Source organism: Oreochromis niloticus, linkage group LG3 (assembly GCF_001858045.2).
Source record: "Oreochromis niloticus isolate F11D_XX linkage group LG3, O_niloticus_UMD_NMBU, whole genome shotgun sequence".
NCBI classification, from domain to species: Eukaryota; Metazoa; Chordata; class Actinopteri; order Cichliformes; family Cichlidae; genus Oreochromis; species Oreochromis niloticus.
In genome coordinates, this window is record NC_031967.2 from 20,065,678 (window position 1) to 20,079,377 (window position 13,700).

Genomic DNA, 13,700 nt, shown 5'->3' on the forward strand with positions numbered 1-13,700 from the left:
CATCTGCAGCAACTGTGTGATGTTATCACGTCAACATGGACAAAAATCTCTGAGCACCTTGCTGAATTTATGCCACAAAAAATTAGTTCTAAAAAGTGGTTTTTAAACCTGTACTAACAAGGTGTACCTAATAAAGTGTCTGTAATATGTGGTCGGCTTATGTCACACATTATTTGGTGCACAGCTCCACCTAGTGGCACCAGGAATGATTTTTTTTCTGGGTTCTCAGTAAAACATAAATTAGTTAAAAATAAGATGAACACAGCTGTCCAGTAGCGGTTTTTTAATATGGGCGACATCACAGGCATCGGCAACAAACAAACAAACAAACAAACAAACAAACAAACAAACAAACAAACAAACACCAGACATTATACGTGAAAAGTGAGCGTGAGAGCCCTCGGTGCCCTGCTCGCTGCTGAAGTCAAAGTAAACTTTATTGTCTTTATTTCCGCTACATACAGTCCAGTATATAGAGAGACGAGACGACGAGGCTCCAGTTACAGCAGTGCAAGTAAACAAACAATAAATATAAGAAGAGTAAGAAAATAAATATACACTTTAGGACTCGGGGTAAAGGGATCAATAACTATTTAAAATTTATAATTTACAGTTTGATGATTTAAAGTCACACAACCCGTCGAAAAGGGGAGGGAGACCGGCTGCTTCCAAGTAGAGCACATTTCATTCATAATATTGTAAATCCAAGTCCATTATGTATTCATGATTTGAATCCTGGGTTGTGCGAAATCCCAGAAATAAACACTAGACAAAGAGAATCTGTGAACTAAGGTGAAGGTCTATTAGGTTAGGTTGTGGTGATCCTCGAGTTGGGGGATTTATGTTCACACTGGAGTGCAAAATTAAAACCAACGGAAGATGGACAAGAAAAGTTCAGGTGCTCAGTGTAGAAAAAACAGAGAAGAGGAGGAGAAACGAGCAAAGGATACAGGTAAATGGTAAATGGCCTGTATTTGTATAGCGCTTTACTAGTCCCTAAGGACCCCAAAGCGCTTTAGACATTCAGTCATCCACCCATTCATACACACATTCACACACTGGTGATGGCAAGCTACATTGTAGCCACAGCCACCCTGGGGCGCACTGACGAGGCGAGGTAAGCAGATGTGTCATTGGATAATGGCAGGTCATCCTGAAACAATCATAATCAGAATCAGAATACTTTATTAATCACTAATCAAACCAAAAATAATATTATAATAAAAAAAAGCTGAAGCATAAGTTTAAAAAAATGAGAAAGAAGGGAGCAGAATTTCATTTCCCAGTCCTGTAAAATAAGTTTCACTCATTATTTCTCTTGTGCTTTGCCCTTCCCCCCCACTTTTACTTAATTCATTTAAACAGTTTGTTTGTTAATGTTTCCTTCATTATTTTCAAATCATCTCTCAATACTGCATTTTAAAATATTAAATAAAATAGTATTACTTCAAAGGTTTAGGACACCTGATTGGCTGTGGAAGTAATGCAAACACACCTCAGATGAATTTGAAATAAATCAAAAAATAAATTAGATTTAAAATTGTGGAATTTATTTTAAATATAAAACACACACACACACACACACACACACACACACACACACACACACACACACACAAAAAAGAGGTTGTCTGTCCAACAGGTATGCAACAGGACAATGATCACAGCATGCAAGCAAATCCTGAGATTTAATTAGCTTGTTTTGATGTTCATCCTCAGTTGTTGCACGTTTGTCTTCTCCGTCGCTAATCTCAACCTGTCTATTAGATTATCACAGCTGCATCTCTGTCACTGACTTCACTCCTGGATTTTCATGATGCCGGACAATTTCTTCATGTCCATTTCTCCCCCAAGTGTCCTCAAAAACCTTCATTGACTGGGTAATCTCATTTACAGCAGAGTTCAGATCCAACACTAATTATCACTGTAATTATACTTGTCCATCATTTTTTGTGTGTATTATCACTCTGCAGTGTGATAACTGACTTTGCTCTCTCATAAGCGTCTTCTCACTGGTCATATTTGTCACTGATTGCAGGTGAACCCTGCCTGTTTTAACTATCTACTACAGCATAAATAATAAAATAACAATAATAAAAATATATAAAGAAACAAATGCCTGTGGTAACAATTATGACTCTTGCTTTTTGCCTTTCTGTAAAATAAAAGATATGCACTCTGGGATCTAGAAGAAGAAACAGAAAAAAGACAAAACACAACTTAAAAAAACCTTAAAACAATTTTAAAAAATACAATCTGCACTTGTGATTAGAGTTTGGTGTAACATACTCCATACTACTGTACAGTCATCTATATTATATTTGTGTTTAAATAAACTTTAAATATTGATATATTTGCAAATTAATCTATAGCAAGGACAAGAAGAAAGACAAAAACCTACTTCTCCTGGAATGGCTGGTAATCAAGCTGTGAAGGAAAAAAACCCCAAATATAACAATGATGAATTTTTCTTTTATGTTTATACATAAACATACAATACAGTTTTTTTTTAATGTGTTTCAATTACACTGAAGAAAACGTGATCAGCCTTACCGGTGTGACCTGGGCATCATCAAACTTATACCATCTGTCTTCATCCTGTATTTTGATTGTTGCGCTGTAATGTCCACCTCTCAGACCACCAAAATGATCCACTACTGCATACAGTTCATACGCCTCATTCTGATCACAGAGGACAAAGAATAACAAAGTGAGAAAGAAAAATGAAGACAAGTTGGATCAAATATTAAAGTACACTTTGTAAATACCTCTGGTATTTGCAGGCTGTAGGGAACCTCCACAAAACAGCTGATTTTGAAGTAGGACATGTAACTGTAGTTGAACTCAAACCTCTTCAGCAGCAGAATCAAAACATCTGGGTGATGTTTTATTACATCTGTCTGAGTGAAAATATGGGTTTTCAATGTGTGCCATTCTGTCATAATTTTATTAAATCAATATCAATGTTCAGAAATCACAAAAAATTCTTCATTTACAATAGTAGCATCAACTTTGCGACCGCAGCGGTCACAGTGCATCTGGTGTTCTCCATTTAGACATGTAGGTCTGAAAAACTCCTCGATGCCGTTCACCTGAAAAATGAAAACTAATTCAGAAGCAGCTTTGATAAAGATGTGGTGAAGAGCTCAATGTTCACAAAGGTTTTCTCAAGAAGGGCATGAATTAATAAATCATGACCTCTTAAAAGACATAATATTGTCTTTTAAAGAGAGATTTAAACAGTAAAAACAAACCAAAATTCTAACATCCATGAACACATATCAGTGAACTCAGCACTTGGACTGTAGAGTTGATTAGATGTGTCAGAAAAAGAAAAAAAGGTATTGGACAGATCTGAAGACAAACTGTAGGGACTGCAATTTTATTGGCAGTTTACCTCAGTTGGATTTAGATCCAGTAAGTAAAATTTCACCTAATCTTGGTTAAGCTTCAACATTTTTTTGTAGTATTCAGAGATGAACTCTCTAAGACCTCAGTAACACAGGCTCACATACTTGATAAGTGTTGGAAAGTGTGTATTCCCAGTTAGCGAGTGGTTGCTGGCAGTCGCTGGGTGAAACTGGTCACAAAGATGCTGAACCAAAAAACTCATTGAAATTCCTTTGCTTGCTAGTATTTTGCCATGGTCATCAAGTTTGGATGATAGCCATTAAAACCTTCAGCAACCACTCGCTAACCCATTTTCCACAAAACAAACAAAAATCACATCAAAAACTCAATTTTGTTTTTCTCCAAAACATTGGATTAGGTTTACCTTTTCTTATCATTTCTCACTAAAAGACACATTTATTGCGTTTTGTGACTTAGGATATTTACATGACTCATGAGACTATAAGTCAACTGTGTTATGTTTGTTTTGTGATGCATTGAAAGTAATAAGAAATATATTTTTAAAAAGAAACATTTGTTTTAGAAATAATATTAAGTTTTGCAATTCTGCAATATGTTTTGACACAAGCAGGATCCAAGGCATCATCCAATTTTTATGTGTCCTCAAAGTAGATACATAGTTCCCAATCAAACAAAAGTGTTCATTAAGGAAAATGATAGAATAACACAATATGTTACTGACAAAAGTATGTGAACTTGTTGCAGCTGTGAGTCCTGAAAACAGAAACATGCTGAGAAGTGTATGCACTTACTACACTGTAGTCTTGATTGTAAAAATCCACCAATGACAGAGGAAGATGCCAAAATGGTGCATCCCTGTCAGTCTCTTTATGACCTCTAGAGCAGGTGATTTGGTTTGCTAACAGACCGTGGAAGATCTGAAAACATAAATGAACAAAAACATGTTATTAAGTATAATGTCCAAACCAAACGATTCCATTTAATATTGACAAAGACCTTACCTGTGATGCCTCAGGACTGGTCATTGTTAAAATCTTCTCGATGCATTCAGCAGCATCTCGCTGTTCATACACTGGGTGGAGAAATATATGTGCATGTCTTGAACAAACATATTCATTAATTAAAAAAAATATATAACCCCATAATTATTCACTACAATCAAAAATGCCAATCATAAACCCCCAAAATGTCATGTAAACTGATAAAGTTTCTCAAAAACATGAAACATCAAAAACATTATTCAAAGGTTTTTTTGTCTGTGTGTTATCATACTGTACCTCTGCTGATGCCCAGCTGGGTTATTATTTTTTTGTGTGTTTGCTGTTTGTTTCTGTAAATTATCAAACAAGTCTGTAAGGGCACCAAGAAGCCCAGCATTTTGTTTGGAGGATCTAAACAAAGACAAAGTCCCCATAAGTAATAAAAATGAACCATAGACCCCATTAAATGTACATATATGACAATAATAAACCTTTTCACAGCTTCTCTGAAGTCTTCGGTCATAAACAGCACCTGCAGCACACTGTTCAGGTAACACGTCGCACCTTGGTTTACCAGCCCATGGTATTTATTATTAGCTTCTGTAAGTTGCAGAATAAGAACATGAGTGTGCATCATTAACTGCCAGCACAGACAGAAGGTCATCAGAAAATAGCTCGTTCCCTTTTACGTCTTTTCTACAGTCCATTGAAGCCAATGATTTTCTCCCCATTGATCTACATTTGCTAACACATAATACCAAGAATAATTTTTAAATAACAGAATGAATTAAGTCTCAAAACTCATTTTTTTAACCTTGTCTTTTCATTCGAGTTCCGTTTAAGAACAGTCTGTTTTTTTGTTTATGTTGTGACAATATAATGTATTTGCGTCTTCTCACGTTTCATTTTACAATATTTAGTTTCTATTGTTCATTAATTAACTTGTAATGCATTTTGGTTAACTTTGTTGCGTGTAAATGTGCTATAGAAAAAATTGACATTTACAGATTGACATTAACATTCCTTGTCAGGTACCTATCAGGTTAAGAAAGGAACGTCCTTACAAATGGCGCAAGGTGTATAAATTCTCATCATATGTCAGTAAACTCTTAATAATAAAGCCGCTCAAGTTGAAGGCGCTCTGAGCAAAGGACAGTCCCTCCTTCAACAGCGTTTCCAGGCTGAATTTAAAGGCGTCTGAAGAGCGTAGGAAAAACTTTCTAGAGAGAACACACAGAAGACCAATTAACAAAAAAGGCATTTCGAAATTCCCTACAAATCTTACCCACAGAGGTAGAGATGTTCTTGAAACCCTGTCGACCAAATAAACGCATTTTCTGCTCCCTCTGACGATCTACAAAGAAATTGTTGTTGGAGGCAGAAACAAACGCGATTATTTTGAACAGAAATCAAAGTAAGCCAAAGATGCAGGCCTGCCTTCAACACAGTTCTAAGACATTTCTTCAGATATTTGTTAATAAAATAGTTCATCCGCTATTAGGGTATCTCTATCTCCTGTGCAGTTAAAAACACTCCGACTATCGCTTTCTCTTTCACTTCTGCCGGATCAGTGGTGAGTTCACGGCGTGTCGGAAATGTTAATTGTTAAAAATGTGGCGCATTTCTGTCACTGTTTCGTATTCTACAGGTGCAGACTCAGCAGCTTTCTTTCTCTTCCCAAACTGTTCTGTTCTCAGTATTTCTGTTCCCAACAATAGCTGTCATCAGCTGTTGCTCTAATCTGGAGGTTCATGACTACAGCAGACTAAACAGCACCAAGACTTTAAAAAAAATATTTATTCAGATTCAGTTCAACTCAGTTTTATTTATATAGCGCCAAATCACAACAACAGTCTTCAAGAAGCTTTATATTGCAAGGTAATGACCCTATATTAATACCAAAAAACAGACAAAACCCCAACAATCTTAAGACAACCATAAGAACCATAAGACACAGACATTTAGTATAATAGATTTATATTTGCAATGTCAGAAACTGTATGTTTCAAATGTGAATATTATAAAGGATAATTGCAATTTAAGAAGCTTATACAAGGGTCTGGTGCTTTTCCTCATTCATCTTTGCACTTTGTCATTTTCATACTGTTTCTCTCAGGCACTTAGCCCATCTTGTGAAAATGTTTTCGAGACTGTGAGGGCAATTAAAAACGTAGAAGTGCACTTTAGATGTTTTTATGCCAAAGAATCTGAGGCTGCCAGTACTGAGAGTCACAGGATTTGTATAGTAATGAGATTCCATTTCCTGTGGACACCATAAACACCTTAAAGCGAAAGAAGTATCAGATATCATGAGGCATCAGTCTTACAGCAACTTTAATCACCATAAAAATGCCAGATATCTGCAGACCCCACAGTCAGATTCTTGTTTGTGAATATCAAACACTGACATCTCTCTCATAAACATACTGAGAGATCAAGAAAATCAAAGCGATACTAACCCGTCCATCTTTTGCCTCAGTTTAAGAAAGGTTACTAAAAATATTGATGGTTAAAAACTGTATTCAAAGACAACCTGACCTCTAGAACTTCCTTTTTTAAGCAAGCTCATCCAAAGCCAGCCCAGTTAAGTCCAATAATGAAAAAGGAAGACAGAGAAACCAATAGACGAAAGAACCCGAGTTACACATACACTTCATTCTTGTTTTTAAGTTTTCCTCCACACAGGGATGGAGGTCTGCCTTGGCGCGACCCCACTGGGGCACATTGTGTATGGTGAACTGGAACATTCACGCTTCAGTTTCAGGCAGACAAAACAGAACTCCATCTTGCAGCGAGGACATTTGATATTTTTGCAGTGTTTTCTGTTATGTTCCACCCTCAGGCCACATGTAGGACAGAGTCTGATGGCGGGGCAGCTGGTGACGTCCTTTACGTCAGGCAGACTGATGGTTTTACATGTCTGCAGAAGTTGCAGGTCCTTGTTCTCACAGCCGTCATTGTCACAGCGGTCAGATCGAGGGCCTGAACCCTTCCATGGTTTCAGACACTGCCAGCAGAAGTAGAATTTCTTCTTTTGAACAGCTGTGCATACGACACACTGGACACACAGGTTAGACAGATCCATCCTCTCCACGCTTGTTTTGCACTGTGAACACTGATGTGGAAATAAATGAAGGGGCATTTTTAAGAGAAACCCAACCACAATATTAAAAAAATATTGAGTCCACTGGATTTCACTGAAATCAAGAAGGTGTCAACATTAAAAAGGAAAAACAAATTAAAACATAAATGACTGGCTCACTTACTTCCTGAACCTCGCAGTGGTCTGCAAGAGCCAGACGGGCCATGCTCTCTTCAAAGTGCTGCATTTCCTCCACAGTCAGATCAGCCAGTCTGCGCACCTCCTGGTACGACCACTCTTTATTACACTGCTTGGTTCCCTCCACTAAAGCCGGACATCTGAACTTGTAATTTCCCTTTTAAAAAAATTACAATAAAAAAAAAGTTAATTTAATTAATTAGAGCGCCTCCTGGGTGAGGTGTTCTGGGCATGTCCCACCGGGAAGAGGCCCGGGGCAGACCCAGGACACGCTGGAGAGATAATATCTCTCGGCTGGCCTGGGAACGCCTTGGTGTTCCCCCGGACAAGCTAGAGGAGGTGGCTGGGGAGAGGGAGGTCTGGGCTTCTCTGCTTAGGCTGCTGCCCCCGCGACCCGGCCCCGGATAAAGCGTAAGAAGATGGATGGATAATTAATTAGAATTTGTTGTTTTTAAAACTCCTACTTTTATTTTTAATGCATTTTTATACCTTCATTCTTTTACGTTTTTATATAGTTGTTAAATCTGCAACATGTTTACCTACACATATAAACAGTAAACCAAAACATTTCTGCAGATTACCTATTGGCACATCATGTGATAACTTAAACAAAATCAGTGTGTTTTATAAGTTCAATAATTTTACCTCTTTTTGCTACAAACACATAAAGCTGTTAAAATCAATCTGAAATGATTTTACCAAAAACTCCAAAGACTAAATTTTAGATGGAATTATATAATAACTATAATAACAGACCGGTATTTGTATCTGTATTTGTATTTGAGTAAAATTCAAAATAGGCGTAAAAATCCATTTTTTTGCATTACACTTCTAATTAATGTTATAGTGTAAGTATTCTTTAATTAAATCCATTATAATAATTATGGATATGCAATATTAGTTGATGGTTTTCCATAAATCCAGCAATGAACATGTAACAAGGAACATCATTGAAAAGAAAATAACATCCATTGCCTCATTCATGGTTAAAACCAACAACTAGTAAAATACCATTGTGAACATTATGAACCCCACCACCACCCGTCCTTATTGGAGGACGCTGAACGGACAGTGAAACTGACTTGAAGGGGCAGAACATGGCTGTGATGATGAATTGGTGCTGGTGGAGGGGTTGGCAGACAGTACCAGGAATAAGATGCTTTAAGTGCACGTGATTATGCATAACAGATGTTGACAGATGTTTGATATCTCTGCCTCTGCTGATTTGACTTTTCCGCACATTACATATCACTTTGGTTTCATCTGCAGTACTGAATGTAAAATGCTTCCACACAGAACTGGAACAAGTTTTTTGGCTGGTGGAGGACCAAGAGGTGGCTCAGCAGCAGCAACACTCTTTTCTATTTAGTTGACCAAATCCATGTGGGGAGTTTCAGCTACGTTAATAAGGACAACGGGAAGCTCTGCTAAGGTTAACTGGCCTATAGTCTATATCTTGCTGTCTGCAAAAGACAGAGTAACTTAAATGTACCATATAACTCCCACAAGTGCATATAATTCAACACAACTACACAAGCATTGTTTTAACCTTTTAAACTGAACTTTAACGTTACTCTGTCAACAGCATCTTGTCTAAATTACCGAGCTAACAGATATACGTAAACAGAGCGAACATGAGAGCACCCGACTGCAGACATCAATAACGCAGCATAATTGATTAATCTCCCGATCTTCGTGAAAGTTATAAACTGCCTCCGGAACCCAGTTAGGGTACAAAAAATATATTCAACAAAAATAGTGATGCAGTTCAGTCTTTTATTGCTCAGCTGAGTCTTCTCTGTTGCTGTGTGGAGCAGCCTGTGTCAGTCACCTTTCACACGTCACTCACTCATCCGGTCATGCACTGCGGTCTCATAAGGAAACTCAGCTTTTTAATATAAAGTTTTTCTTGTTCCCGAATACAAATATTTTGTAAAGTATTTGTTCGAAATAAGTAAGTATGATATTTGTGCCTTTCCGAATACCGTATTCGGGTTCGGCTCCACCCCTATCACATACATTATCTGCTACAAAGACATGACATACCTGATCCAGCAGGGAGCGACACCATCGCGTCAGAGATTCAGGAGTGACAGCGTGGCCACAGGACATCTCTGCTCTGAGAGAGTCATCACCTGAGGAAGAAGTGGACAATTACAGATGTATCAGTTACACTACATATACAGGGTTGCGCCAAAATATAATAAACTCCGTGGCTCATGAAAAATTTAAAAAAGGAATAGGAGAAGTTTTATAATGTGTGGTAATGACTGTCAGAAAAAATGTTTGTAGCACTTTTTGTGGGGCAACATGGTGGGTGAAAAAGAAAAAAAATCTTACACAGTGGATTCAGATCATCTGGCCTGTTGACGAACTTTAGGGTAGAATCTAGTGGATCGTAACGCTTCTCCACCTGCTCCTGTCCTGGAACGCTCCTTTGGATTCTACGGAAAGAAAATCTGACACTATGAATACTGTCTGGTTTAGTCTTATGTTTAGTTTAGTTAGTTTAGTTTAGTCTATATATGGATTTCAAATCGCATCTGCCATTATCATCTGTCACAAGAACCATGTTTTTTCCAGACTCGATACAATAAAAACGTTAAAGGTATTAAAGATGTATTTAAAGTACTTATGAGCCATTACATTTCTTTCTCACAATGAAGGCTGTATGATGGGGCTGAGTTCAAGGCCACACCAAACTCATTCAGCCATGCCTTTATGGAGCTTGCATTCTGCACTGGAATGTGCAAGTAAGAACATTGTATTAATTTATGATCACGGGCTGAATAATGTTGACTCATGTTAGAAAATGTCAGTTTTCATAGTTACACAAAGCTGCTACAAAGTGTGTAAAAGGACGAAGGGGTCTGAAGCGACTGCATGTTCACTGCATGTGTGAGCCATCATGAGCCGTTTAAACAGCATCCAGGGAATTTCCAGTTGGATGAAACTGAAAGCACTAAGTGCTTTCAGTTTTGATTGCCTATTATTTTTAAAATAATTGAAAACACTTTTAAGAACAGTGATCACTCTATTAACAATGACATACATAACCATATTAGGACTACGTTATATCACAGATTCTATAAGATGACACAGATTTAATTAGCAAAGGAGCAAAGACTGCAAATATCAAGAGTAGGTTTAAAAAGTGAAACGTAACATCTTACCCTGTTGGCACAGCTTGTCTTGCTTGAGTTTCTGGTACTTTCCTTCTTCTTTTACTTCCCAACTGGTATGGGAACAGCAACCTAAAAGTAAAAAGGATTAACTTAGTAAGTTATTGCTTAAACCTGTGGACAAAATGTGAACCATCACAGAAAATCTCACTCAGCTTCCTAAACGCACAGAAATATATAGAAACGTATATAGTGACAACTTATTGTCATCACATAGTCACGATTTATTTTTATTTTTTTTTATTCTACCTCAAGGAAACCTATCATCAGTGGCCATTATATATTATATATTTGTGTGTGTACCAAAGGAGTTACGGATTAAAAAATAAAATATACACCACTTAAAAACAAAGAGTGAGCTCACGTACCCGTTTAAATAAAGCTTCAATAAAGCTTCACACATGACTTCGACTGTACTTGGAGACCTTTAAAGGATGAAGAAGAACAGCAGACAGCATGCATGCAGTTTAATTTTAGCATGTTACAATAAAGTGCTGCACTCGACATAAACAGTTTACACTAAAACAAAAAAAAAACTATAACACAAGTCTTATGAGTGTATAAAGCAAGATTTGAATACCTAACTGGTGTGCAAACAGGGACACTAACGCGTACTCACCGCTCCTCAGCAGGACCGCTAAGCGACGACTGTACTAACCTCGAGGAAGTGACATGACAGGAAGTCAGTCAACCATCGCGCAGAGGAAATTTTTTTCTTTCTTTCTTTCTTTTTTTTTAAAATCACGCAGAGAAAGTAAAAGCTCCGAAATATAGAAATTAAACACACACACACACACACACACATAGCGAGACAGAGAGAATAAGAGAGTTTCTACTTTTTCTGCGTTAACAATCCACTTCACTGATATAAATAATTTAATAAATCTATAGCAAAAACCCGCTTAAATGCTGCTTATCGATAAATGAATCAACAAATACAACAGCATAATGCATAATGTAGGTCACTCTTCTATGGATGTGTAGCCGGATGGGCTACTCGCCTTTCTTTTCTCTCTCGCTCTCTCCCTCCTGTGCTTGCTCCCGCTGCGCGCTTATGTCAACTAGGAGCTCACCTGTATATTGATTACAGGGCGGCGTTCACCTGTATAAAGAGAAGCCGGGTTCTTTCGTTGGATTATTTCCTCCCGAGCTTCTGGTGCGATACAGCGGTAGACGCTGGCTTGCTGGTTAAATTACTGAGGTGATCAGGTCGCGTGATTGCTACAGCGCGGCTGTTTTTCTTTCCTTTGCTCCAGCCGTGGTGAGGAGACGCGTGAGTGCATCCGCCGTGCAGTACGGCGCCTCCAAGTTCTGGGGGTTTGATTGCTGCCGTGCCCTCTCGGGGACCAACCGCCTGCTTTGGCTACGTAGAGAGTCGGGCACCTGCCCTGCTGCTGTCTTGTTTTGTTGACTTTGTTACATTACAGTTAATCTGCGGCGGCCCAGTTTTCCCTTGTAGCTTGCTTTCCCACGCCCTTTTGGACTATTGTTCGCTCCAGCTTTTGTGGCTGGCCGGGGCGATTCTCGGCCGTATACTGGGCCGGTTATACGAACTGGTACTGCCTTTCCCCTTCCTCCCAGCTGTGGGAAGTTGTGTGAGACCGAGCAGACCAAGGATAATCGGACCCAGCACCAGCTGTGGGCTGGTTCGCCGAGTGAAAGTATTTTTAATCAGTGCTCTGTGGTGTATAACTGGTTGTGTTGTATCACCGACTTTTGTTTTCTTTTAATTGGTTCTTTCTTTTGTTTCGTAGGTTGAGAGCCTGTTGATGTCCCATGTTTTTATCCTTTTTAATGTGTTTATCTTGTGCTTTTATTTCAGCGAACTGAGGATCTACCAGCTTCCGTGGGACCTTAGGTGGCGGGTCGTTTTCCACACTTCTTTTGTTGTACAGCACCAGGTGAATAGACTATAGTAGGTTTTTTTTTGTGTGGTTTTCTTTTGGTCCACCGCTGCTGGTAAGTCCCAGTTGTATTTATTTTTATTGTAATTTGGGACACCGTTTTAGATATTCAGTGCGCTGTTGTTTTGTTTTTCATTTTACATTAATAAATAAAATTGTGTTTATATTTGAGTTGGCCTCAGTGTGCATCCCTGAACCTGTGCGAGCGTTGTTTTAATTACATTTTATTTTTTTTCATATTTCCTGGGGGCTAGAATTTCCCCCCCAGGTGGCGTTGTCATTTTTATTATTTCTTTTAGAACCCCGCCGACCACTTGGTCACAGATGCTCCGTTAGTATCTTCAATGCTTACTTTTAATTCATTATTATACTCTTCTGCGAGCAAGAAATCTTAGTCTTCATCCTCTACAGCAAATTACAAGTACCTGGCTGGGATAATAAGCTGGCCAAAGGAGGAGATAGAAGCCACTGACATAAAGACAAAAAAAGCTCCTGACCATGCATGGAGGGTTTCACCCCAAGTCCAGCAGCCTGAGGCTGTACGCTAAGCGGAAGGAAGGAGACCGCGGACTGGTGAGTGTCAGCACCACAGTTCACAGAGAAAAACCTAATTGACAGAAATTTTTTGTAGCAAAGAATCAAATCCTTTTCCAGTCAATGTCATTAAAAAGGTTACACCAGTAATGAAATTGATAGATGAACACAGATCAGCACCTCTTCAAAGAGTTACCTAATTTTGGCATTCATATTTCCATCGGGGAAGAAATGGGTCTGACCTAATGGAGATTCTTCAGGAGGAGACACAGACAAGGGTGATGAAGGGGTGAGAAAGGACGGCATCAGAAAAATCAAAGTAAACTATTTTAGGTTTAGTGGGATGTTGTATCTGTTTAGGAGCTCTGAGTAACTGTATAATAACTTACAAAGAGTTTCCCTTGCTGTTACAACAACAGGCCTTCATTACTTTACATCTGCCCCCATT

At 38.4% G+C, this 13,700-nt stretch overlaps 1 protein-coding gene and 2 long non-coding RNA genes across 12 annotated transcripts; 1 reads left to right on the forward strand and 2 right to left on the reverse strand.

Annotated features, from left to right (window-relative positions):
- Positions 1–1,336: 1,336 nt before the first annotated feature.
- Positions 1,337–5,910, reverse strand: LOC100704805 (ubiquitin carboxyl-terminal hydrolase 2). Of its 6 annotated transcripts, none has more exons than XR_003214545.1 (10): positions 5,638–5,910; positions 4,844–4,952; positions 4,650–4,763; positions 4,374–4,444; positions 4,164–4,289; positions 2,997–3,092; positions 2,769–2,896; positions 2,554–2,682; positions 2,402–2,427; positions 1,337–2,185 (listed from the first exon to the last, which is right to left on the reverse strand). It is a non-coding gene; the product is annotated as a ubiquitin carboxyl-terminal hydrolase 2 (long non-coding RNA). The 6 variants fall into 6 exon arrangements; XR_003214542.1 differs by having other exon boundaries at positions 1,337–2,178; positions 2,769–2,900; XR_266476.4 differs by having other exon boundaries at positions 2,769–2,900.
- An 876-nt stretch (positions 5,911–6,786) lies between these two features.
- On the reverse strand, positions 6,787–12,007 carry LOC100705077 (uncharacterized). Of its 5 annotated transcripts, none has more exons than XM_025905979.1 (8): positions 11,917–12,007; positions 11,434–11,467; positions 11,183–11,239; positions 10,806–10,886; positions 9,973–10,076; positions 9,679–9,767; positions 7,619–7,789; positions 6,787–7,467 (listed from the first exon to the last, which is right to left on the reverse strand). In XM_025905979.1, exons 3-8 carry the CDS (start codon positions 11,215–11,217, stop codon positions 7,018–7,020), a joined length of 930 nt encoding a protein of 309 aa, XP_025761764.1. In that variant the 5' UTR covers positions 11,218–11,239; positions 11,434–11,467; positions 11,917–12,007; the 3' UTR covers positions 6,787–7,017. The 5 variants fall into 5 exon arrangements, with proteins under 5 accessions (XP_025761764.1, XP_005454490.1, XP_025761765.1 ...); XM_005454433.3 differs by lacking the exon at positions 11,917–12,007 and adding an exon at positions 11,888–11,903; XM_025905980.1 differs by lacking the exon at positions 11,434–11,467 and having other exon boundaries at positions 11,917–11,996.
- On the forward strand, positions 11,996–12,889 carry LOC112846457 (uncharacterized). Its single transcript, XR_003219425.1, has 2 exons — positions 11,996–12,475; positions 12,637–12,889. It is a non-coding gene; the product is annotated as an uncharacterized LOC112846457 (long non-coding RNA).
- The last annotated feature ends 811 nt before the right edge of the window (positions 12,890–13,700 follow it).